Source organism: Petaurus breviceps, unplaced genomic scaffold (assembly GCF_028583685.1).
Source record: "Petaurus breviceps papuanus isolate PSGF00001 unplaced genomic scaffold, PetGlider_PUasm1.0 164, whole genome shotgun sequence".
In the NCBI taxonomy this organism is placed as follows: Eukaryota; Metazoa; Chordata; class Mammalia; order Diprotodontia; family Petauridae; genus Petaurus; species Petaurus breviceps.
The window spans coordinates 4,932,927-4,959,514 of record NW_027185735.1 but is presented as its reverse complement, the minus strand read 5'-3'; the positions used below and the strand labels follow the sequence as shown (position 1 = coordinate 4,959,514).

At 35.3% G+C, this 26,588-nt stretch overlaps 1 protein-coding gene across 3 annotated transcripts in view; it reads left to right on the top strand.

Moving 5' to 3' along the window:
- FRMD6 (FERM domain containing 6) overlaps nt 1-26,588 on the top strand; it is a 117,601-nt gene that overhangs the window by 32,742 nt on the left and 58,271 nt on the right. For all 3 annotated transcript variants that reach the window (XM_069082237.1, XM_069082236.1, XM_069082238.1), the window contains 2 exons: nt 6,827-7,074; nt 26,389-26,479. In XM_069082237.1, the coding sequence (XP_068938338.1) occupies nt 6,976-7,074; nt 26,389-26,479 (190 nt within the window). In that variant the 5' untranslated portion in view covers nt 6,827-6,975. The remainder of the gene's footprint in view (nt 1-6,826; nt 7,075-26,388; nt 26,480-26,588) is intronic.

The window sequence follows — 26,588 nt, the reverse complement described above, 5'->3', positions numbered from 1 at the left end:
TATTACTGATTTGGAGCATATTGTAATTGGTAGCTTACATTTCTTTTTTTTTTTAGAAATAAAAGTTTTTATCTTTTGGCCACTTATTGCTTATGGTTACTCTTATTCTTGTATTAATTGTTTTTTCTATGAATTATTTATATACCCTGAATATTAGAACTTTATATATTTTGATTATTAGATTATTTATATGTCCTGGATATTAGAATTTTTTCAAAGAAATTTGCTATGGATGTTTTTCCCAGTGATTTCTCTTACTTTAACTTTTTGTTGGTAAAGAAGCTGTTAATGTAATCAAAATTATATATTTGGTATTTTATTATCATCTCTATCTTTAAATAAGTGTTCTTTTCTTAGCTATAGTTGTGCAAAGTATGTGGTATTACATATGATTCTACTTAAAATATATTGTAGAAGATAGTATAAGATTTTGGTATAAACCTAGTTTCTGCTAGACTGATTTCTGTTTTGCTTTGACATTTTTGTCAGATATTTACCCCAGTGTTCCGTGTCCTTGGTTTTATTGAACATTGTTACTATGTTTGATTGCTTATGAGTCTCATTTGCCCAATTGTTTCTATTGATCAGCTTTTCTAATTTTTAAACAGTACCAAATGCTTTTGTTAACTGTTGTTTTATAAAATATTTTAAGATTTTAGTACTGCTACTTTTTTTCCCTTGAAATCACTGACCTTTTGTTTTTCCAGATTGATTTAGTAATGATTTTTCTGAATAATTTCATTTTTATTTTGAGAGTTTGATTAGTATGGCAGTAAATTTCTAACTTAACTTAGATAGTATTTCCATTTTTAGTATAAGTATTTAAACTTTTGTTGTGATATAATTATTTTTGTTATAATTATTTATGGCTTAAATGTGAAGTTAATTATCTTTCCAATTAAGTCCTCTAGTTTTATAAAAAGTATTTTGTTGTTATAGTCATGTGTTCTGAGTGTGTCTTTGTAGACTTCTACATACTTAATACATTCTGTATGTCCTTTGAACCTGTTTTTTTTTCTGTCATTTCCTACTATTAAAAAAAAATAACAGGGTGGCTAGGTGGCACAGTGAATAGATTTTGTGGGTTTACTTTATATCCTACCACTTTACTAATATTATTTCAGTGAATATTTTTCTGAATATGTTGATGATTGTTTCCTCTTAGCCTGAACTTATTTTCTCAATTTCTTGTAATGGGTAATATTTCTAGAATATATTAAATAGTAGCATTGGCCAGTCTTGCTGTACCCTGGATCTTATTGGAAAAAAGCCTCTTCTGCCATTCCCTAAATGATGGGCAGTTTTCAGAAGAAGAAACCAAAGCTATCAGTACTCATATGAAAAAATGCTCTAAATCACAGTTGATCAGAGAAATGCAAATTAAAACTGCTTTGAGTTACCATCTCACACCAGTCAGTTGGCTAACATGACAGAAAAGGAAAAATGACAAGGGCTAGAGGGGATAAAGGGTGTGGAAAAATAATACGTGGAGTTGTGAACTGGTCAAACCATTCTGGAGAACAATTTGGAAACATGCCCAAAGCATTGTAAAGCTGTGCATACTCCTTAACCTAGCAGTATCCCTAATATGTCTGTATTCCAAAGAGAACACAAGAAAAAAGAAAGTGCCCTATATGTACAAATATATTTTCAGTAGCTCTTTTTTATTTATTATTAGTTTCAGCATTCACTTTTATAAGATTTTGTGTTCTAAATTTTCCTCTCTTCCTCCTCTAAACAAGACAGCATGCAATCTGATATAGGCTATACATGTACATTCATATTAAAAATAATGCCACATTAGTCATGTTGTGAAAGAAGAATCAGAATAAAAGGGGAAAACCAGGAGAGAGAAAAACAACAAAAAAGAAAAAATGGTGTGCTTTAGACTCTGGATGTGGATAGCATTTTCCATCATGAGTTTTTTGCAATTGTCTTAAATCGTTGCATTGCTGAGAATGGCAAAGACTAATAAAGTTGGTCATTGCACAATGTTGCTGTTACTGTGTATAATGTTCTCCAGGTTCTGCTCACTTCATTCAGTATTGGTTCATGTAAGTCTGGGTTTTTCTGAAATCTGCCTGCTCATCATTTCTTATGGAAAAATAGTATTCCATTACATTCATATACCACAACTTGTTCAGCCATTACCCAATTGATGGGTGTCCCTTCAATTTCCAATTCTTTGCCACCACAAAAAGAGCTTCTATAAGTATTTTTAAACATGTGGTTCCTTTTCCCTTTTTTTGTTATCTCTTTGGAATACAAACCTGGATCAAAGGTTACACAGTTTTATAGTTCTAAATTGTTCTCCAGAATGGTTGGATCAGTTTACAACTCCACCAACAATGAATTCGTGTTTCAATTTTCCTACATCTTCTCCAACATTTATCATTTTCATATTTTGTCATGTTAACCAATCTGATAGGTGTGATGTGGTACCTCAGAGTTGTTTTAATTTAGCAGTTCTTTCTGTGGTGTCAACAAACTGGAAATTGAGAAAATGTCCATCAATCATATGACTGTGACGGAATACTGTTGTGCTATAAGAAATAATGAGGAGAATCATCTCAGAAAAACCTGGGAAGACTTAAATGAACTGATACAAAATAGAGAACAATTTATTCAGTAACATTATTTATACGGTAATATTATAGCAGTGATCATTTGAAAGACTTAGGTATTCTAATCAGTATTTTGATACAAGGGAATTCAAAGGACTCATGATGAAACATGCCATCTACCTATAAAGAGAAAAATAATGAACTTGAGTACCGATTGATGCATTCTTTTTTGACTTTATTTTTCTTGCCTCCCCCACCTCGCGCAACATAAGCTAATACCGAAACATGTTTTGCATTATTTCTCATGTATAATTAATATCATATTGCTTGCCTTCTCATTGGTTAGGGGAGGAATTACAGGGAGGAAGATAATTTAGAATTCAACATTTTAAAATATGGATGTTAAAATAAACCAGAAAAAAGGAAAAATGTTTCTCTATTATAGATAATACTGATTTTTGTTTTTAGGTCCTTTTCTATTTTGAAGAAAAGTCCATTTATTCTTATGCTTTCTAGTATTTTTTAACATAAATATTTTATCAAAAGTTTTTATGCATATGTTGAAATAATCTTGTGATTTATTTACATTTTAAAATGTATTATGGTATATTATTTATAGTATTCACAATGCTGAAATATCTCTTCCTGGCATATACCCAAGTTCATCAAGGGAGATATTTTTAATATTTTCTCACAGACTCTACTAATAGTCAAGAAGCCTACTATGTGACAGGAACTGTATGAAGCATTGGAGATACAAAGAAAGGGGGAAAAAGTCTCAGTTCTCAAGAAATTCACACTCTTAATAGGGGAGACAACATGTAAACAACTAAGAAGAAACAAGATATATACAGAATAAAATTGGGGTGATCTCAGAGGGAAGAAAGATAAAGGACCTGGAAAGAGTTCTGGCAGGAAGTGAGAAACATTAGTTAGTTGAAAGTTGAAGGAAACCAGGCCAAAAGAAAACCAAGCCAGAAGATAGAAATGTGGGGGGGAGAGAATGTGTTAAAAGCATGGGGGATAGCTAGTGAAAACGCTCAATTGAAAATGTTATGTGGGGATGGCTAGGTGGCACAGTGAGTAGAGCACTGGCCCTGGAGTCAGGAGGACCTGAGTTCAAATCCAGCCTCAGACAAAACACAAAAACTAGCTATGTGACCTTGGGCATGTCACTTAACCACAATTGCCTTCCAAAAAGCAAAAGAAAAAAAAGAAAATGTTATGTGTATGAAGAACAGCAAGGAAGCCAGTGTAACTGTATCACAGAGTATGGGGCGCGGTGGGGTGGGAGAGTTGAGTTTAAGTGTAAGAAGACTGGAAAGGTATACAGGGTTCAGGTTATGAAGGGATTTAAATTCCAAACAGAGGATTCGATATTTGAACCTAGAGATAGGAGAGCCACTGCAATTTATTTAATTAGTATGTGTGAAGGTGTGACATCATCAGACCTGTGCTTAAGGAAGATCAGTTTGACTGTCAAGTCAACAGCAGACTGGAGTGGGGAGAAACTTGAGACGAGAAGACCAACTAGCAGGGCACTGCAGTAATTCAGGTATAATGTGATGAAGGTCTATATGAGAATAGTTGCAATGTCAGCAGAGATAAGTGGTTATATTTTAGAGATCAAAACAAAGATTAAAAAAATAGAATTTGGCAACTGATTCAATATGGAATATGAGAAAGAGGAATGACACCAAATGACACCTAGATTGTGAGCATAAGTGGCTGGGAAGGTGGTGGGTAGAGTAATAAGAAAGAGGAGAGGTTTGCGGGGAATCGGTAATATATGACTGAGATGGTAAAAGGAGAACCAGGCAAAAAGCAGCTTCATGAAAACCTAGAGGGAATAAAAAAGAGGGTACTACTGTAGGCTTCAGAGAGGTCAAGAAGGTTAAGGACTGAGAAATGGCCATTAGATTTGACAGTTTAAAAGATCTTTGGAGGAAATAGTTTCAATTGAATGATGAAGTTGAAAGTCAAACTATATTTATTTAAAGAATAGAGTGAGCAATGGAAATGGAAAAACCTTTTAAAGATGGCCTTCTCAAAGATTTTAGCCACAAAAGAGGAGAGAGAGAGAATAGTGGCTAACAGGATTGGATGGATCATTTTTTAGGGAGAGGGACGTATGAGCATGTATAAGACAATCAGGAAACAGTCAATAAACAGGGAGAAATTGAAGATTAATGAGGGAATAGGGATGATAGAGAGGGCTCTCTGATGGAGAAGATGGGATGGAATAGGATCACTTATGCACATTGAAGGGCCACATCTTCATATGAGATAAGGGGGAAGGAGATAATGGCATCTGGGTTATGTGAGATGAACAGGGCAGAATGGCCTCAGTTTTTTCACTGAAATATATGGAAAGTTTTTTGACTCAGAGAATAGAGGGAGTGGGAACTATGGACTTTTGGAAAAGGCAATGTAGTAAGGGGAGTTTAGGACTGATTAGGAAATGCCTTGCTATAATGGCAGCCCAGTTGAGATTTGTAGCACAATTTGTAGTGAATCCAGTCAGCATGGTTTTGTGATTTTCTCCATCTTCATTCAGCTGCACGGGTAGGGTAAAATATGCAAGGGATGGCATGAGTAGAATAGGTTTGAAGCATGGTTGGGTAATACCAGTAACAGAATGATGGGGGAGGGGACTTAAGGAAAGGAGATAAAGTTCTCTTCAACTAGAGCTGAGCTGGTTCACCATAGGGTCAGGATGGAGAAGGGTAATTTACGGATACCCATTTTTCAAGTTCTTCACTACAGCAAAAAGTTGTGTTATAAATAGTTTTGCACACATTTATCGCTTTGTGGTATAAGCCTGGTAATGGTAAGGCTGGGTTGGTGGTTATGTCTAGTTTAGTGACTTGTGGGGCATATCTTCCAAATTACTTTCCAGAATGTTTGGGCTTTGTAGTTTCCATAGTAGCATTTCAATGTACCTATCCTCCTGAAGCCCTTCCAACAATGATAAATTTTTATTTTTGTCATCTTTGCCCCTATGTGTATTAATTTAATTTGACTTGATTTGACTTGATTTTTAAATTTATTTTAGATGAACCTTGTTCTGTAGTGTCACAATCTTAGAAATATTTGTGAAGGAAGCTGTGAGAGAGGACGTAGCCCAATTAGAGTTCTAATTTTTTTTTCCCTCAAGGATAGAAACCCCTATAGTTTTCCTTCTAGCTGGTTTTATGCTGTTTCCCCTAGCACAGTGATACTTCTTTTCCTTCACATGGATAGACTGAGTCATTATCTTCTTGTGAGGTATGGAATGGTTTCAGGTTGAGGCACTACTTTAGAGGTACTTTAGAAGGGACCCCTCTTTCCTCAAACACAACTCTTTCAGGTTGCTTGTGTTGGCTGTGTCTGACAAGTGATAAAGGCCTGGGGTGGGAACACAGACTGAGAGCCCCGAGTTGGCCAGTGTTATTCATGCATCTTTTTTTTAAATTGTGCTATGATTGAATTATTCTAGATTTGACACTTTTCTTTTCGAGGTCGTTTGGAATAGTTGTGAAAAATAACTATTCTGCTGTCTTAATACCTGTTGTCAGTTTTGAATCAAGGATACCATACTCTGTTAATGATTACAAACCTGCCTCTTCATTTGGATCAACTTGACTTTTGGGGGCTCATCTCTGATTGAAGCCAAGAAGGGAAAGGAATTGTGCCCTACTCCCATTTCCATATAGCTACAACTATTAATCCTAGTGATTCTTAACAATATCTTGTGGATTCTTCTTCAGTACATGTGTTCATACTGTTCACTTTGCCTTGAATATCTTCTCTTTTCCTTTCAACCTAATTCCTACCCTTGTGCAAACTGTTGTGACTCCCAGCTTTCTCTGGGCTCATTCCACCACAGGCTCCATGTGATTACATTTGGCCTATTAAGGGGCAAGGAAGATCTTCAGATTCCCATTACCATTACACCTTGCTTCAAAGTCTAATTTAAATCTTACCTTTTCTGCCTTGGAACACAGCCCATGATGAGCCTTTCCCTGGGCATCTCTACTGAATTTACCACTCAGCTAGATTTTAAGTTCCTTGAAGGGAGAGACAATCTTATACTTCTTTGCATTCACTACAGTGACTTCCACGTAATAGGTACTTAGGAGTATGAGACAATTAAAATTTGTGTTCTGAATTACTAATACATGAGACTGTGAAAAGTCAGCAATATTGATACTATGTTCAGATTCTTTCCTTTTCCCACTATATTTTTTTTTGTTATACTAGTATCTCCATTTCCTTTTCAGCTGTGATGCTATTGGAGACAGATGCCACCTTTCCTGTCCTGTGAAGTGTGTGATGAGGAGTAACGTTTGGCTTCAGAGTGCTCTGAACCTGTGGAATCTACAAGGTCTCAGAGCACAACTCTAAGCCAGTAGAGTAAGCTCGGAATACAATGAACAAATTGAACTTCCATAATAATAGAGTCATGCAGGACCGCAGAAGTGTTTGTATTTTTCTACCTAATGATGAGTCTCTGAACATCATCATAAATGTGAGTAAACCTAACACTATAAGTTCATAAACAATGTTTACTTTCCATCCACAACTCCCAGGTTTATGATGGGAAATTTTGTCAGTACATAAGGATATATTTATTAATATGGTAATATTATGGGATGACGGTGTAGTATATGTGCGTTAGTATAAGCAAAATGGTATGGTCTAAGTTCATAATCTAGGGACTGTTAACTTTAACTGGCTAAACTTAGCAGCCAGAAAATTCTGACAAACCTTACATCTATGAATAAAAGAATAAAGAAAGTTTGCCTTTGAAGTGTATTTCAAAAAATATTATCCACTAACTTGAAGGCTTAATAATTGCTTGTCATTCATGTTGTTTTATTGTTGATGTTAAAATTACATTAAATCTTTTCTTTTTTTTGAGGGGGGAAGGCAAGGCAATTGGGGTTAAGTGACTTTCCCAAGGTCACACAGCTAGAAAGTGTGTCAGGTACCTGAGACCGAATTTGAACTCATGGTCCTTCTGACTCCAGGGCTGCTGCTCTATTCACTGCACTACCTTGTTGCTCCAAATTATATTAAATCTTGATCAAACTTTTTTTCTCTCGTATAATAAAATTATATAAAATTAAGTGATAATATATTGCTCCAAATCAGTAGATTATTTTTAATTATTTGTAGTAGTGGATAGTAGGAACGTAAATTGATTGTGAGGATTCACTATTCTATTTTACCCTGTATTTGACTCTTCTGTATTTCTGTCCTCAATTTCATATTTTTAACAACAAACACATGCAAATCACATTTACCTGTATTTCCTTGCTTTCTCTACCTGTGCTTTGGAAATACACGATTAAGAGAAAAAAGGCAACTTTGTCTCACTTTGGTTATTTTTTTCTACTTATGTAGTATTACAGACTTATTTAAAAGAATATGACTTAAGAGAAAGCATTCCAGTGAGTTTATACTTATATTTATTTTATTAAAAAATAGATTTATAGCAGTTATATATTGGAAAATTGTTTATTACAGTAAATTAATTTTTTCCCTCGATATGCAATCCCTATAATTTCATGGAATTTCTTTCCTTGTGTTTCCTTTCTTAGCAATCAAATCTGACCTATTTATTCATTGGAACAGTAGTGTTCATCATATAGAAAGGATTTCTGATTCATAGATAAACACAATTTTTGCCTAAACATTTAAAAGCTCTATTCATTTTTGGCAACCTTAACACTTCTTTAATTGCAGAAATGCCAGTTTGCAGGTAGAGGATGTTTCTGACCGGGACCTCCCTATCCTGATGAAACAGTAGTTTCAGTTTTAAAAAATGACAGTCACATTCCAGTTTTTAAGAGGAAAAAATGAATTCATGCAAATAACTATTATCCTATATTTTACATTTCTTCATTCTTTTTATGTAACTCAGCTTAATTCAGGTCAAACAAACATTTATTATGTACTTCTTCTAAGGTACTAGGGATATAGTACCTACTAAAAGTCTGTGAAAATACAGAGTAGAAAAAGCAAAACTGCCTCTGCCTTTTAAAGAGTTCATATTTTGTTGGGAGTAGGGTGCAAACAACATGTACACAGAGTAATTTGAAGAAAGTTATATAACACATCAATGAAAGGCATCAATATTGGCTGTTGTATAGGAGGTAGCTCTTGAACTAAATCTGAAGAAAGCCAGGGAGAAGCACCATGGTTTAGTGGAAAGAGCATAAACTCTGATGTCAGAGTACCCAAGTTTAGATACTTACTATTAGCACTTCTGATACTTTACCAGAGATCTTGAGCAAGTCATATAACCTCCGGGGATCTTAGTTTCCTTATCTATAACATGAGAGGGTTGAGCTACATGGCATTTGAGTTCCCTGACAGCTCTACATTTTATGATTCTATGATCTCTAATTCTTAGAGGCAGGGATAATTTGGGTGTACATTCCAGGCATGTAGACAAGTCTATGCAGGGGCAAAGAGATGGAATATAAAACATAGTGAATGAGAAGCAGCAAGTAAAATGCAGTTTGTGTGGAATGTAATAACCACAGAACTTGAGAGTTGGAAGGAAACATAAGTGCCATCTAGTCCAAGTAATAACCAAAAGGCATTCTCTCTGTAACATATTTCAAAAATTTCAGCTTGAAGACCTCCAAAGGAGAATCCACCAGCTACCCCTCAAGGCAACACATTCTACTTTTATATAGTTATAATTGTTAGAAAATTTTTACTGACATCAATTACAACTTTTCTTCTTTGCAACTTCAGCCTTTGCTTCCAGTTCCATGGCCAAACAGAACCAGGCTACTCCTTCTTACAGAACACAGTCATTCAAGTTTTTTCTTCTGGTAAACATGCCCAGTTCCTTTAAGTGAACCCCGTATGATATGAACTTAGTCACTTAATCAAACAAATATTTATGAAGTACCTACTATCAGACACTGAGTTAGGTACTGGTGATACAAAGACAAAATGAAAGTCTCTATTCTCAAGGTGTATGTGTACATGCATACATATGCACACCTTTGTATATATGTGTGTATGAGTTTAGGTTTGTGATTAGTTGGAGAAATGAAAAGATGTAGATATAGATATGTGTTTATGTTTATGTATAGGCATAAGTATAAAGTATAGATACAAATGTAGGCACATGTATTTTTAGATGTATTACCTAAATGGTTGTGAATGTAAGCAGTAGGTTATATAATATAGATATATATAGGCATAAGTATATTATGCATATAGAGACAGTTAGATGGCTCAATGGATAGAGCACTAGTCCACTTCAAATCTTTCCTAAGTCACTTGTTAGCTTTGTGACTCTGGGCAAGTCACTTAGCCTTTGTTTGCCTTAATCTGTTGGAGAAGGAAATGGCAGAGCATTCCGGTATCTTTGTCAAGAAAATCCTGTGGCCAGTATTGGCATGCTATAGTCCACAGGGTCACGAAGAATCGAACACGACTGAACAGTAACAACATATACACGTACACACATGCATACAGATCCTGGTGTGTTTTATAATCATATACATATGTCGATATAGGTATTTCAGATGTGACTGAACAATAACAACATATATAGTTATGTCATGCACATAGGCATAGATATGTATATACATGCTGCATGTATGTTTACACATATGTATAAAATGTGTGTATTTATATAGTTAGTCAATAGACATTTATTAAGTATTTACCGTGTGCCTAACAACACTATACAAAGCTCTAGGGATACAAAGCAAGCCAAAAGACAGTCTCTACTATCAAAGAGTTCCCAGTCTAATGGGTTAGACAACATGCAAACAAGTATAAACAAATAAGGTGTATGTATATACAGGATAAACAAAGCAAAGTCACCAGTATTAAGGGAGATAGACATCAGAATTAAGGGGGGGAGGGTAGGCATAGGTATGTGCTTTATACCTATGGAAATGTATCTGTACATGTATAAAATAAATTCAAGGTATAGACAACAAAGGTTACATATAGAAGATAAAACCTGAGCTGAATCTTCAAGGAAACTAGAGAAGTGAGGAGGAAGTACATTCTAGATATGAAGAGTGCCTTATGCCTATGCAGAGATGCTAAGATAAGAAACATAGTGCTGTTTTTGAGGAACAGTAAGAAGGCCAGTTGGACTGGACCATATAGTATCTGAAGGGGAATAATATATAATAGCACTGGAAAAGTTGATTGGAACCAGATGTTAAATAAGACTCCAGATAACTACAGGGCACTCAGGCATGCAATTCCCTGGGAAATTTGAAGGTCGGGGAACTCCATCAAAGAGAACCCGGGCAGTTAAATTCCTATAAAACTCTGGGAGTAAGACATGGAGTCTAGGGCCAGCAAAGCTCCTTCTATCAAGAAGGCAGTAATCAATTCATATATGTTAAGGGCTTAGAAAGTTTGCATAAAACCTTTAGCTCTTCTAAATCTCTTTATTACTGTATCATCAATATTTTTTCCCATTTAACCAGGTTTCCAGTTTTTGTGTCATCTTTGACTCCTTCCACTTACCCTGCATATCCAGTCTCCACTACTAACTCTTGCCATTTAGGCATAGTTCTAAATTGTTCTCCAGAATGTTTGGATCAGTTCACAACTTGATCATTAATGTTCCAATTTTCCCACATATTCTCCAACATTTATCCTTTTCCTGTTTTGTCATATTAACCAATCTAATAGCTGTGAGGTGGTACCTCAGAGTTGTTTTAATTTCCATTTCTCAATAGTGATATCAATAGCAACTCAATCAGTAGTGATTTAGAGCATTTTTTCAAATGACTATAGATTTAATTTCTTCTCTGAAAACTGCCTGTTCATATTATTTGATCATTTATCAATTGGAGAATAACATGTATTCTTACAAATTTTTCTTATTTCTCTATATATTTTTAGAAATGATACCTTTTTAGTCCTTATTAAATGAGACCTTATTAGATTACAATTTTTAAAAATTGTTCTTTTTTATTTTCATTTAAAAATTAAAAGTTGTTTCCCATCTTTCTGCTTCCCATTTAATCTTGGCTGCATTGACTTTGTGCCAGAACTTTTTAATTTGCTGTAATCAGAATTTTCCATTTTGCATTTTATAATGTTCTCTATCTCCTGTTTGGTCATAAATTCTTCCCTTCTCCATAGATCTGATAGGTAAACTATTCATTGCTCTCCTAATTTGCTTATAATTTCATCCTTTATATCTAAATCATGTACCTATTTTTACTTCATCTTAGTATAGGATGTGAGATGTTGATTTATGCCTAATTCTGCCACACTAATTTTTTCTCAGGAGTATTTGTCAAACAGAGAGTTTCGGCTGGAATCTTTGTAAACCCACTTTCTTTAATGTGACCTATCGTGCCAGCTCAATAATCAATGATATGTTTTCTATTCTGTTCTTTCTTCTGTGCTTATAAAAATGAGTTATGTCTTTATTTTCACATAAACTGAGGCGAGCCATTGACGTACTTATTGGCAGCTATACATACACATCACTATTAATAAATGTTATCTTGATTTTTACAACCAGTGTCTCTGATAGAGGCCTCATTTCTAAAATATATAGAGAACTGAGTCAAATTTATGAGAACATAAGTCATTCCCCAGTTGATAAACAGTTAAAGGATATGAACAGGCAGCTTTCAGAGGAAGAAATTAAAGCTGTCTATAGTCACATGAAAAAATGCTTTAAATCATTATTGATTAGAGAAATGCAAATCAAAAAATTTCTGAGGTACCACCTCACAACTTTCAGATTGGCTAACATGACAAAATAGGAAAATAATAAATGTTAGAGAGGATGTGGGCAAATTGGGACACTAAAACTTTTCTGGTAGAGTTGTGAACTGATACAGTCATTCTGGAGAGCAATTTGGAACTGTGTCCAAAGGGCTATAAAACTCTGCATGCCATTTGACCCAGCAATACCACTCTAGGTCTGTATCCCAAAGAGATCATACAAAAGGGAAAAGGACCATATGAACAAAAATATTTATAGCACCTCTTTTTGTGGTAGCAAAGAATGGGAAATTGGAATTCTGTGGCACCAATGCAATATTTACAGTGCCCATGATCCACGATCAAGACCGTGACTGTAAATATCACATGACGTTCAATCACAAAATCAACCTGAAGCATTTATTTAGACACCAGAAAACCCAATCCCAAAACCAGTAAGCTGATTCCATCATAGTACCAAAGATACTAAGAAGCCATAATAGCACAGAGCCATGCCATCCTTCAGTTTTCTCACAAACCAATACAAGATCAATATTTATTCACAAACCTCTCTCCTTGCCTGAGCACCTCTCTCTCTCACCGTCTCTCTGCCTCTGGCTATCAGCTTCCTGTGGGCTCTGTTTCCCTTCAGCAAATTCTTCCCACCACAGGCTCCATGTGACTACATTCAGCCTTTCAGGGGCAGAGTTTATTTTCCACAGCAGGGAAGCTTCCTGTGGGCTCTGATCAACCCTTTAGCAAAATTCCCTCCATCACAGGGTCCGTGTGATTACATTCAGCTTATTAGGGGGCAGAGGGGCAGAGTTTACTTTCAAAGCAAGGGAGATCTTCAAACTCCCCTAGGTCTATTAAGGGACAGAGAAGATCTTCAAATTGCCATTCCCATTGCAGATGCCCATCAGTTGGGGAATGGCTGAACAAATTATGGTATATGAATGTGATGGAATCCTGTTGTCCTATAAGAATGATGAGGGGCAGCTAGGAGGCACAGTGAATAGAGCACCAGCCCTGGAGTCAGGAGGACCTGAGTTCAATTCTGGCCTCAGACACTTAGCACTTACTAGCCATGTGACCGTGGGCAAGTCACTTAACCCCAACTGCTCTGCCTTCCCTGCTCCAAAAAGCGAAAAAAAAAAAAAAAGAATGATGAGCAGGCAGACTTCAGAAAAACCTGGAAAGACTCAAATAAACTGATGCTGAGTGAAGTGAGCAGGACCAGGAGAACATTGTACACAGTAACAGGCACAATGTGTGATGACTAACTTTGGTAGACTCTTATCAATGCAAAGATTCAAGCCAACTCCAAAGGACTCAGGATAGAAAATGCTGTTCACATCCAGAAAAAGAACTATGGACTCTGAATGCAGATTGAAGGATATTATTTGATCTCTCTCTTTCTTTCATCAGTTCTCATTCTTCTTTACAACATATGACTAATGTGAAAATAGGTTCAATATGAATGTTTGTGTAGAGCCTATATCAAATTACATCCTATCTTGGGGTGAGAGGAGGGAAGAGACAGGGAGGTAAATTTGGAATTCAAAATCTTATGGAAGTGAATGTTGAAAACTAAAAATAAATAAATTAAAATTTTAAAAAATAAATGTTACCTTCCTCAGAAAGAACATGCCTTGGCCTACCGTTTTGTTAAATTTTGCTCATGACATAGATTCCAATAATATTTATCAAATACGGACATCATTCCTAAGTAATTTATGTTTTCTGTTTTTTTCAAACATAGAATATGGAAATCAATTGTTGCTGATCCTCTCTTGGCTGGTCTGTTCCATCAGTCTACCACTATTTAGCTAATGGCATATGTTTGATAACTACTGCTTTATAATAGAATTTGAGTTCCAAACAAGCAGTTCTTCCTTCCTAACTGTTTTCATTATTTCTAGATCTTTTGTGACTCCAAAATTTTTTCTGTAAATATTTTATTCATTTTAAACTTAAAATACAAAAGGAAGAAAGAACATTGCCATGTACACAGCTGAATATAAGAGGAGATTCAATGTAAAACAATACATTTCTTTTTCAAGAAAACCTACATAATGAATACTACACATTGTTTTCCAAACTGCACAGCTTTTCTTTGCTTCTTTGTAGTTGTCTTTTGTTCTCTGCTGTGTTCTTTTTATCTTTTCCCCTATTTTCTTCCCTCTCCCCTCAAAGGCTACAGTTAAACAAGCATGTCTGTGTGTATGTATACATACAAACACATATTAAACATGCTTGTTTAATATATAAGCATTTATATATATTCATACACATATATGTAAATACATACACATAAGTATCAAAAACATACAAATACATACACATTCATATACATATATCTAAGATTGTGCCATACTTGTGATCTTTCTCTGAAGGTGGGTAACATCTTCCTTCATAGGTCTAAGTCTTTCCATGTTTTTCATAATCAGCTTATCATTTCCTACACCACAGCAATATTCCAACCCAGTCACATTGTACCAGACAGACTGTCATGAAAGTTTTTTCCTCCAATATTCTGCATTACTTCTCTTCTTGGCTACATTGGTTTTATTTATCCAAGAAACTTTTAATTTTAACATGATAGAAATTATCCATTTTGCACTTCAACAATTCAACATTCATTTCCACAAGATTTTGAGTTAACGGTTTTTTCTGTGTCTTTCCCCTACCCCCACCCCAAAATAGCAAGCCTACTGAATATCCCTTCCCCCAATCTGTTGTCTCTTATATCCTCCCCCATTATCCCCCTAACTTTCTAGGAGGGCAAGATGGATTTCTATACCTCATTGCCTGTATATCTTCTTTCCCAGTTGCATGTAAAAAAACAATTTGTTTTTAAAACTTTTGAGTTCCAGACTTTTTCCCTTCTTCCTTCCTCACCTGCCACCACTGGGAAGATAAGCAATTTAATATAGGTTGTACATGTGTAGTTACCCAAATCATTTCCATAGTAGTTACATTGTGAAAGACTAACTGTATTTCCCTCCATCCTCTCCCACCCCCCACTTATTCTATTTTCTCCTTTGACCCTATCCCTTTTCAAAAATGTTTGCTTCTAACTACCTTCTCCCCCAGTCTGCCCTCCCTTCTATCATCCCCACTCTTTTCCCCTACCCCCCTATTTTCCTGTAGGGTAAGATGCCCAATTGAATGTGTATGTTATTCCCTCCTTAAGCCAAATTCAATTAGAGTAAGGCTGTCCCACTCCCTTTCACTTTCTTGTTCTTCCCCTCCATTGTAACAGTTTCCTCTTGCCTCTTTTATATAATCTATCTCTCCCTTTCTCCTCCCAATGAATTCCTTTCTTACCTATTAATTTTATTTTTTAGATATAATCCCTTCATGATCAACTCATCCTGTGCCCTCTGTCGAAGTATACATGAATATACATATGCCCACACTCACACATATATTTATATACACATACACCCTCCTATACATACATATGTGTGTGCGTGTGTGTGTGTGTATTCCCTTCAACTATCCTCATACTGAGAAAAATCTTATGAGTTACAATTATTGTTTTTCCTGTAGGAATGCAAATAGTTCAACTTTAATATGTTCCTTATGATTTCTTTTTCCTGTTTACCTTCTCTTGCTTCTCTTGCTTACGGTATTTGAAAGTCAGATTTTCTGTTCAACTCTGGTTTTTTTCATCAAGAATGCTTGAAAGTCCTCTATTTAATTGAATGACTGTATTTTCACCTGTATCATTATACTCAGTTTTTCTGGGTAGGTGATTCTTGGTTTTAGTCCTAGATCCTCTGACCTCCAGAATATCATATTCCAAGCCCTTTGATCCTTTAATGTTGAAGCTGCTAGGTCTTGGGTTATCCTGAATGTGTTTCCAAAATACTCAAATTGTTTCTTCCTGACTGCTTGTAGTATTTCCTCCTTCACTGGGGAACTCTGGAATTTGGCTATAATATTCCTAGGAGTTTTCATTTTGGGATCTTTTTCAAGGGGCAATCAGTGAATTCTTTCAATTTCTCTTTTGCCCCCTGGTTCTAGAATATCACAGCAATTTTGCTTGATAATTTCTTGAAAGATGGTTTCTAGGCTCTTTTTTTTAATCTTGGCTTTCAGGTAGACCAGTAATTTTTAAATTCTCTTTCCTGGATCTGTTTCCCAGGTCTATGGTTTTTCTAATGAGATATTTCACATTGCCTTCTATTTTTTCATTTGTTTGGATCTGTTTAAAAGTATCTTGATAGCTTCCATTTGCTCTAATAAAATTTTGAAGGAGTTATTCTCTTCAGTGAGTTTTTGAAATTCCTTTTCCATCTGGCAAATTCAGGTTTTTAAGGCATTCTTCTTTTCATGGCTTTTTGGGACTCTTTTGCCATTTGGGTTAGTTTTTTTTTTAATTGAATTTTATGTTTATTTTTAGTTTACATCATTCATTTCCACAAGATTTTGAGTTACAAATTTTCTCCCCGTCTTTCCCCTACCTAACACCCCAAAACAGCGATCCCATTGTATACCCCCTGCCCCAGTCTGCTCTCTCCTGTATCCTTCCCCATCTCCCCTCTGACTTTCTGGTAGGGCAAAATGGATCTCCATACCCCAGTGCCTGTATAGCTTATTTCCAAGTTGCATGTAAAAACATAATAATAATAATATTTTTTTAAGCATTTGATTTTAAAACTTTGAATTCTAGATTCTTTCCCTTCCTCCCTTGTCACCCACCCTTACTGGGAACATAAGCAATTTAATATAGGTTGTACATGTGTAGCTACTCAAAACATTTCCATAGTGGATATATTGTGAAAGACTGACTATATTTCCTTCTGTCCTATCCCAAACCCCACTTGTTCTATTCTCTACTTTAACCCTGACCCTTTTCAAAAGTGTGTGCTTCTAACTACCCTCCCCCCCAACCTCCCCTCCCCTCCATCATTCACCCTGTCATCCTCTTTCCCCTACTTTCCTGTAGGGCAAGATACCCAATTCAGTCTGTATGTTATACCCTCCCTAAGCCAAATTCAGTGAGAGTAAGGTTCACCCATTCCCTTTTGCCTTCCTGTTCTTCCCTTCCATTGTAACAGTTATCACTTGCCTCTTCTATATGAGATAATTTACTTCATTCTGTCTCTCCCCATCTCCTCTCATTATATTCCTCTCACCTCTCAATTTTACTTTTAAATATTCACCTATTTAAATATTAAATTTAAATATAAATTATACCTTCCTATTCAGTTGATCCTGTGCCTACTGTCTGTGTATACCTGTACATGTATATACACACACCCATATATTCATACACACATACCCTCCTATATAGACATATATATACATACATGTATACATATGTCCATTTATATTCCCTTCAGCTATTCTCATACTGAGAAAAGTTTCATAAGTTACAATTATTGTTTTTCCCTGTAGGCATGTTTGATAAGTTCCTTACGATTTCTTTTCCCTGTTTACCTTCTCATGCTTCTCTTGCTCATTCTGTTTGAATGTCAGATTTTCTTTTCAGCTCTGGTTTTTTCATCAAGAATGCCTGAAAGTCCTCTATTTCATTGAATGACCATATTTCCCCCCTGAAACATGATACTCAGTTTTGCTGGGTAGGTAATTCTTGGTTTTAATAATAGCTCCTTTGACCTCCGGAATATCATATTCCAAGCCCTTTGTTCCCTTAATGTAGAAGCTGCTAGATCCTGTGTTATCCTGATTATCTTAACATAATACTCAAATTGTTTTTTCATGCTGCTTTTCATATTTTCTTCTTGATCTGGGAACTCTGGAGCCTTGCTATAATATTACTAGGAGTTTTCTTTTGGAGATCTTTTTTAAGAGGTGATTGGTAGATTTTTTCAACCTCTATTTTGCCCTCTGGTTCTAAAATATCAGGGTAATTTTCCTTGAGAATTTCTTGAAAGATGATTTCTAGGTTCTTTTTTTGATCATGGCTTTCAGGTAGTCCAATAATTTTAAAAGTATCTCTCCTGGATCTGTTTTCTAGGTCAGTGGTTTTCCCAATGAGATATTTCACTTTGCATTCTACTTTTCCATTTGTTTGGATCTGTTTAATAGTATCTTGATTTCTCATAAAGTCATTAGCTTCCATTTGCTCCATTCTAATTCTGAAGAAATGATCCTCTTCAGTGAGCTTTTGAAATTCTTTTTCCATCTGACAAATTCAGCTTTTGAAGGCATTTTTCTCTTCATTGGCTTTGTGGGCCTCTTTTGCCATTTGAGTTAGTTAGCTGAAGCTTATGGTTTTTAAGAGATCAGTGAAGCCTAATTGAGAATTTCTTTGCCACAAATAGAAAAATTCCTTTTTGACCCTGGTCACAGGTTTAAAAATCTCACACACGGGCTTATATGATATAACCATCTGTGTTCTTCTCTTTAACTTTGGGTCAATGTGACTCATAAACTGAAAAGAACTATGCAAAATTATTTTTAAAAAGACATATAAACAATTAGTGAATTGTCTATTAGCTATTCCCCAATAGATGATCCAAGGATATGGGAAAAAAAAACAGTTCTGGAAGGGACTGCAAAATATTCATAATCACATGAAAAAAACTCACTAATCACAAATCACCGATAAGAGAAATTCAAATCAGAGCAATTCTGAGATTTCATCCCATACCCTGCGAATTTTCAAAAATGGCAGTGGTCAATGTTAGATGAATTGTGGAATGGTAGACACATTAATACATTGTTAGTGGAACTTTTAAATGGGATAACCATTTTAGAAAGCAATTTGGAATCATGAATATGGTGATGAAAATGTCTGCCATAAGCCATTCATAAGAAAAAATTCCCCATATCTTCTAAAATATTTATAGCAGCACTTTTTGTGATAGCTAAGAATTTGTAACAAAATGGAAGTTCATCAACTGGGGAATGGCTGAACAAATTGTGGGACATGAATGGAATACTAATACTAACCATACTGTAAGAAATTTATGTTTCTGATGATGAATCCAGAGAAGCATGGAAAGATCTATTTGAACTGATGCAGTCAAGAAAATAACATACACAGCAACTACAACAATGTAAACAGAAAGAACAACACACCAAAAAATCAAAAGTAAATGCCACAAATTGAAAAGATCAAGTTGGGGGGCGGCTAGGTGGCGCAGTGAGTAAAGCGCCCACTCCGGAGTTGGGAGGACCTGTGTTCAATTCTGACCTCGGACACTCAACACCCACACAAAAACACTAGCCGTGTAACCTTGGGCAAGTTACTTAACCCAATTGCCCTCCAAAAGGCAAAAAAAAACAACAACAAAAAGAAAAGATCAAGTGGGACTCTAATGAAGAGATATGAAAAAACATCCCCAACCACTTTGTAAAAGTGGGAGGTCCATAGGTGTTACACATTGCACATGGGATATTTTCAATATATTTGGATATTTTCAATATATTAATCAATTGTGCTGACATTTTTTTTCATCTTTCTAAAAAAATACTGTTGTATAGGGTGACTTTGGTTGGGGTAGGAGAAGGAATACATAGGATATTATGGTGATGTAGGAAACAGAAAATATCAATAAAAACTTATTTTTTTTTTAAAAGATGCAATTCACACACTGTGTTCTTCATGAAATCTTTCAATATTACCCCTGATTGTTAGTGCCTTACCTTCTAAACTAAAGTATAGGGCTGGAGGGCAGAAGATCTAGCACAGATCCTATTGACTTGAATTAGCACTTGCCCCAAATGAGATGATCCTACTTTTGCAGGCCTAAGTATAGTAGTCAGGTTTGGATATTGCTGTAAGAACTGAACAATGGTTTAAAGAAGGGTGGTTGTTAAAATCAAAAGGATTCCCAGGAGGTCATCTATATAACATTGAGATCACACTCAGGCTAAAAGAGAGCTGTCATGGGTGTGGGACAGGATTGTAGATTTGGTATTCCTATCTCTGTAGGAAATGTTACATCAGGAGAAGATTGGGGAAATCTTTTCTGTAATTTCTTTGAGAGCCCCAGCCATTGAGAATCTGCTTTTCTGTCTTTGATGAGATTTATTCTAATAATCCCTAGCTGGACTGGAGCTGGGACAGAGGAATGTTGACTTATGGAGAGATCTTTCCTTCTCAGTAACTTATTCTAGCCCAGAGAAGCTTCTGGTACATCTGACAGATGTTTTTCCATGTCTGAAGGGATAACCTACAGAGCCATGATTAGAGGCCATTCTGTAAAATTACCAGTTTTACGTAAAACCCAACTAAATGCTAAAAGTATCAACTTTATTTGGCTTTATAATAGGCATCAGGATGATATAAACTTTGGTATGGTTTTTTTTTTTTAGTGTTTTAATCCGTTTTGCCTTTGAAAATGTCTGTTTCACAGACCCCTTCCAAAAATCTGGAAATATTAGAACTATTTTTCAGGTGTTAGAGATACTCTCTTTAGGTTGTATGGTCTGGAGAGATCTGCATGAAAAGGCACTGCCCTACTTTTCCTCATTGAAAACTCTACCCAAGGTTTCTTACTTTAGGGTCCATGAACTCAGGTTTGGGTTTTGTTTTTTTTTTTTTTGGAGGGCAATTGGGGTTAAGTGACTTGTCCAAAGTCACATGGCTAGTAAGTGTGTCAGGTGTCTGAGGTCAGATTCGAACTCAGGTCTTCCTGACTCCAGGGCTGATGCTCTGTTCACTGTGCCACCTAGCCACCCCATGAACTCAGTTTTAAAAAATATGTTGATAGCTATGTTTTAATAATTATTGTCTTTCTTTGTAACCCTGTGTATTTTATTTTATTTATGCATTTAAAAAGATTATTCCAAGAAGAGGTCCAGAGGTTTTTTCAGACTGCCAAAGGGGTCCATTTTATACATACAGTGCTTAAGAACCTCTCCTCAGTCGTGTAATACAGGAAGATTCCTTTTTTAAAAATTAATTTATTTGTTTTCTTTTAGTTTACAAGATTCAAATTTTCTCCCCCTCTCTCTTCTCCACTGTCCCCCATGGCGGCATGAAGTCAAATATAGGATCTGCAAATACCTTCACATTAAACATTAGTCAAGTTGTAAAGAAAGATTATAACCAATGGGGTGAATAATGGGAAAGAGGAAACAAAACAAGAAAAAGAAAGAGAGCCAGTAGTTTGCTTCACTCTGCATTTAAACTCCATAGTTCTTTCTCTGGATGTGGATCTCTTTCCATCTTTGTATATTTTAGAAACGAGGCCTTTATCAGAGACATAGGTTGTAAAAATTCTTTCCCAATTTTCCACTTCATCCTTAATCTTGATTACATTGGCTTTGTCTGTACAGAAACTTTTCAATTTAATGTAATCAAATTATCCGTTTTGCATTTTATAATGCTTTCCAACTCTTATTTGTTCATAAAGGCTTTCCAACTCTTATTTGTTCATAAAGTCTTCCCTTCTCCATAAATCTGACAGGTAAACTATTCCTTGCTTTCCCAGATTGCTTATAGTATCAGCCTTTATACCTAGATCATGCCCCCATTTAGACTTGATTTTGGTATATGATGTTAGATAATGGTCTATGCCCAGTTTCTGTCATATGGTATTCCAGGTTTCCCAGCAGTTTTTGTCAAATAGTGAGTTCTTATCCCCAAAACTTGGGTCTTTGGGTTTATCACATAGTAGATTACTATAGTTTTTGACTGCTGAGTCTACTGTACCCAGTCTATTCTATTGAACCACTACTCTATTCCTCAGCCTGTACCAAGTAGTTTTGATGACTGTTGCTTTATAATACAGATTAAAATCTGGTATGACTAGGCCACCTTCCCTAGCCTTTCTTTTCATTAGTCAGGAAGATTCTTTGACATGGAATTTCATAGGGTTTCTTTCCTGTGCTTCCCCATGATGCTAGAAATTTGAATTAATTTTCTTTTAATAAAAGTACTTTTTGCTATCATAGTCTCAAAGTTCTTGTGCTTCTGTGATTTAAATCCAAGCTCTCTGCTGGCATACCCCACTTTTGTGAAATAATTTCTCCTTTCTCTTTCTCATTTCTTCCCAAATTCCTTTTCCTTTCCTTTTTTTATTGTAAATCAACAAAACTGAGAACATAACCACATCCAGATCCTGGGTGCTTTTTAATTCCTGTGAGCCTGAAAAATTCTTGGAATGTCTTAAGAGACACTTCTTTTTTTTGTCCCCCTTTTGCAAGACTTCAGGATCACAGATTTGAAGCCATAAAATATCTTAGAAGCAGTGTCACCCAAATCCCTCTTTTTATAGATGAGGAAACTTACCCTCTGAAATGTGAGATGACTTGATAAAGGTCACACTTTGAGCAACTTGCTCAAAAAGGTGGGATTTGATCTTAGACCCTTTGACTCCAAATGTAGAGCTCTTTCATTATACTACAATGGTATTAAAATTATTAATTCTCTATTAGAATTCATCCTTGGTTAGTTAATCCATTCCAGTTATGTTTTTTTGTTTATGTTTTTTTTCAGTCTTGTGTATATATTTCAGATGTTGTGCTTAGCTCTCATATTTTTTAAGAATGCATGAAAGTTTTCTATTAAAGATCCTTTTTTCTCTTTGTAGTCAATTTTTCAGGAATAATGTTGGTTGTAAGCCTTTATCTTTTGCCTTTTAGAAAGTGATATTCTAAGGCTTTTAGTTCATTATAGTTGCTGTTAATGAGTCTTACGTAATTCTCACTCTTGTTTCTTGGTACTTGGTTTTGAATGTTTTCAGTTTGTCATTTTTATAGGAGATGATTAGTGGGTTCTTTGTATTTTAACTTTTCCTTTTGTTCCTAATAAATACACACAGCTGTCTTTTGAGATTTCTAGAATTATAGCATACAGATTGTTTTGTTTAGTTATGGTTTTCTGGAAAACCAGTGATCTTAAATTCTCTACCTGACCTGCTTTTTCCAAGTTACTTGTTTTAAATAGCAGATAACTTACAGTTTCTTCTTTACTATCTTTTGACTTTTTTCTGTTTTTCTTCTTTTTTCATAAAGTCATTGAATTTTGTTTGCTTAAATTTTTTTTTTCAGGAAGTCTTTACTTGGGCTAAAGTTCTATCTTTTCTCAGCTGTTTATTCTCTTTCCAATTTTTTACTTATGAATTGTAATCTTGCTTCCAATTTTGTTTTTTTTTTTAATTTCTTGCTTTAATTGTTTGAAGCCATTCTGGAATTTCTTGGCAAGTCAACCAACATTTATCAAGAGTTTGCTATTGGTCAGGACTGTGCTAAGTGTAGGAGTACAAATATAAGCAAAAAGACAGTACCTGCTTTCAAGGAGCTTACATTCTAATGGGTCAGACAACACACAAAAAGAAGCTGAAAAGTTGAGGGGAAGAAGGTGGGGCCTGGTGAGAAAGTCCAAAGAGTCAGATTTAGAGCTGGGAGAGGAGTGAAAAAGTGAACATGGCTACTCTGAGCTCATCATCAAAATGGAGTTTCTGTGAGGAACTCAATAATGGAAGGAGGAAGCTTCAGAGAAGGGGGTATCTCTTAATTTTTTTTTTTTAGTCTTTGCTTATAGTTTTCATTGGGGTAGCTCTCTTTCTCTCTGCTCTATGGGCTTCTCTTTACCAACAATAAATTTTTATCATATTGCTTTTCTTGTTCAGTTATGTTTTTAACCTCTGTTCTTGGTTTGAGATTTTGCACTCTGGTCCTTGGGTACTTACTATGGGTAGGGTTTTTTGTTGTGTGTGGTTTTTGTTTTTGTTTTATTTTGGTCCTGGCCTGTCTGTAGTATAGATGTCACTGTGACTTGACTATCCAGAATATGACTGTTATTAGGCCCCACTTTCCATCTCAGTTCCCGGCTACTGTTTCCATTTTCTACTAGTACGTTATGATTTCTGACTTGAGCTGGACTTTCATCTTTTCTTTGTACAATATCTAACTTGGAGTTGGTTCTACCCCATGCTGTAGCTCTGACAGGCCTCAGTTGTATACTGGAAACCACACTGATCCAAGGTCTCCTACCCAGCACCCCTGGCCCAGGTGCCAAGTTGTTCTTTAAACAGTGTCCTATATGGGCTGATTTGGTCCCCTTTTCTTTTTTGACAGTTTAGGGATGAGTTTTCTTTCATATTCCCAATTAATAGAAGTTATGCTAATTTGCCATCTCCACTGTTCAGAGCACTTACTGACTTCAGGACCATTTGTGGGAACTGGTATTAACTTCCTTGGCCCATCCTTCTCCCATTCTCTGCCAACTTCTGCATTTTACTTGAGTTCACACTGCCTTCCCTAAAAGTTTGGTTGGATACAGTTTTTATGAGACTACATCCAGAGTAGTCTTCATGTGTCGGAAATAGTCAAACTTTTCTCAAGTATGTTCTATAGCAGACTACATTTTTACAACATCAAAGCAATGACTGGAGGATATAAAGAATGCAATATTCCACTGTGCTTGTTTGTTGACTCTAAAAAAAACAAACAAAACATTTGATTTGGTAGAACAAAATGCTTCCATGAAGACTATATTCCAACAAGGTATCTTCCATGCATATATCAAAATAATAAACATAATTCCTAAAAAGATACCACAAAACAGAGAGCCTTGTTCAACAACCCTCTGATTATAAACATTATGTAAAGATAAAGCAGGGACATATATGCTCTCCAGCCATGTTTCCCACTGTCATAGACGAGATCCTGTACAGAGTTAACAAATCAACAAAATATTTTATAAGTTAACTGATATGTATCAGATATGGTGCTAGGCACTAGGGGTCAAGCTGAAGAGGGATTCCCTGTAGATGACTGGATCTTCTAGATACTTCTGTCTGAATATGACATCATGTTGAATCTTAAAAGTAGAATGTATCATTTTGTAGAATCTTGTTTACTAGTGTTTTCAGGCTCAAATGGAAAACTTAATTGGATGCATATTGATTTAGAAAGTAATAAAATAAAATTATCTGTGTTGTACTGTATTTTTATTTATTTTGTTAAATATTTCCCGATTATATTTTAATCTTGTTTGATCTGTTCTTGGAACTGTTGGGGGGGGGCACATATATGACACTTCAGTTATCAATTACTTTTCCAATTTCTTGTTTCTTTTTTCTTGTTTATGTCATTACTTTTTCAGTAATGTACTGAAAGTAAAAGTACTATTATATATATGTGTGTATATATATACTATAGTACAGCAAAGTACTACAAGCCTGATTATCAAAAGCATTCTATTTGAAATTGGAAATGTATGTTTTTATTAATGTCTCTAAGTGTATATTAAGGCCTGATTATATTTAAACATTACCTTTGTCTTAAAATATATCTAAAGAGTTGAATATATTTTAGTACTTATTTTAGTAAATTATATTTCTTCTGTGACATATTATTCACAATTTGCTTTGACCTGTAGTAGTATAGCATTTTTTACGTGGCTTAGCTAAGGGCAAGGTTGCCCAGAATTAAGTAAAGTTTAACTTGATCATTCAGCTGAACTAATAAACCATACTTTAAAAATTGAAAATAATTTTTCCTTCTCTTTTCTTAAAGTGTTTCCCTACTCTTGCTAATTCTACAAGATTTCATTCTTGTTGGATGCTTGTCATTTAGAAGATGTGGTATACATTGTGCTTTCTATTTTTAACAAACTCCATTATATGGTAGATGGTATTTTAGAGACTCCAGTTTATATTCATAGTAATAAGAGTACCTTTCTTACTACGTTATTTGGGAGTAAGACTGTGCCTGTATGCCATAAAATTTAACTAATTTTGTCTAGGACTTTATTAGTTTTCATTTTAATATGCTGTCATTGTGTTTTCTATGGGGCAGCTAAGTGGCAGCAGTAGATTGAGTGCTTGTACCTGTAGTCAGGAAGACTCATTTTCAGTTCAAATGTGGCCTCAAATATTAACTGTCTAACCTTAGGTAAGTCACTTAACTTTGCCTCAGTTTCCTCATGTGTACAATGAGCTGGAGAAGAAAATGGCAAACTACTCCAGTATCTTTACCAGGAAAACCCCAAACAGGGTCATGAGAGTCAGACACGACTCAAAAACAACTGAACAACAAATTACTGTGTTTTCCAGGTAAAACAGTTAAAGATTAGATATAGAGCAGTAGAAGTTTTCTAGTATCAACTTGACCTGTAGGCATATTTAGGATTCACTCTATGAATCTGACTAAATTTTTAATCTTAGGTCTTCATTTTTTCCTACAGGTTAAAGTACTCTGTCATCAATTACTCGTCCAGGTGTGTGATTTGTTGAGGCTAAAAGATTGCCATCTCTTTGGACTCAGTGTCATACAGAGTAAGTTTCTATCCTCACATTAATTGTCCTCATCTGATCAGCCCTAAGCAGTGGATCTATTGATTATTTAAAATTTTACTTTTTAATCTAGTTTATTGTTACTACATTG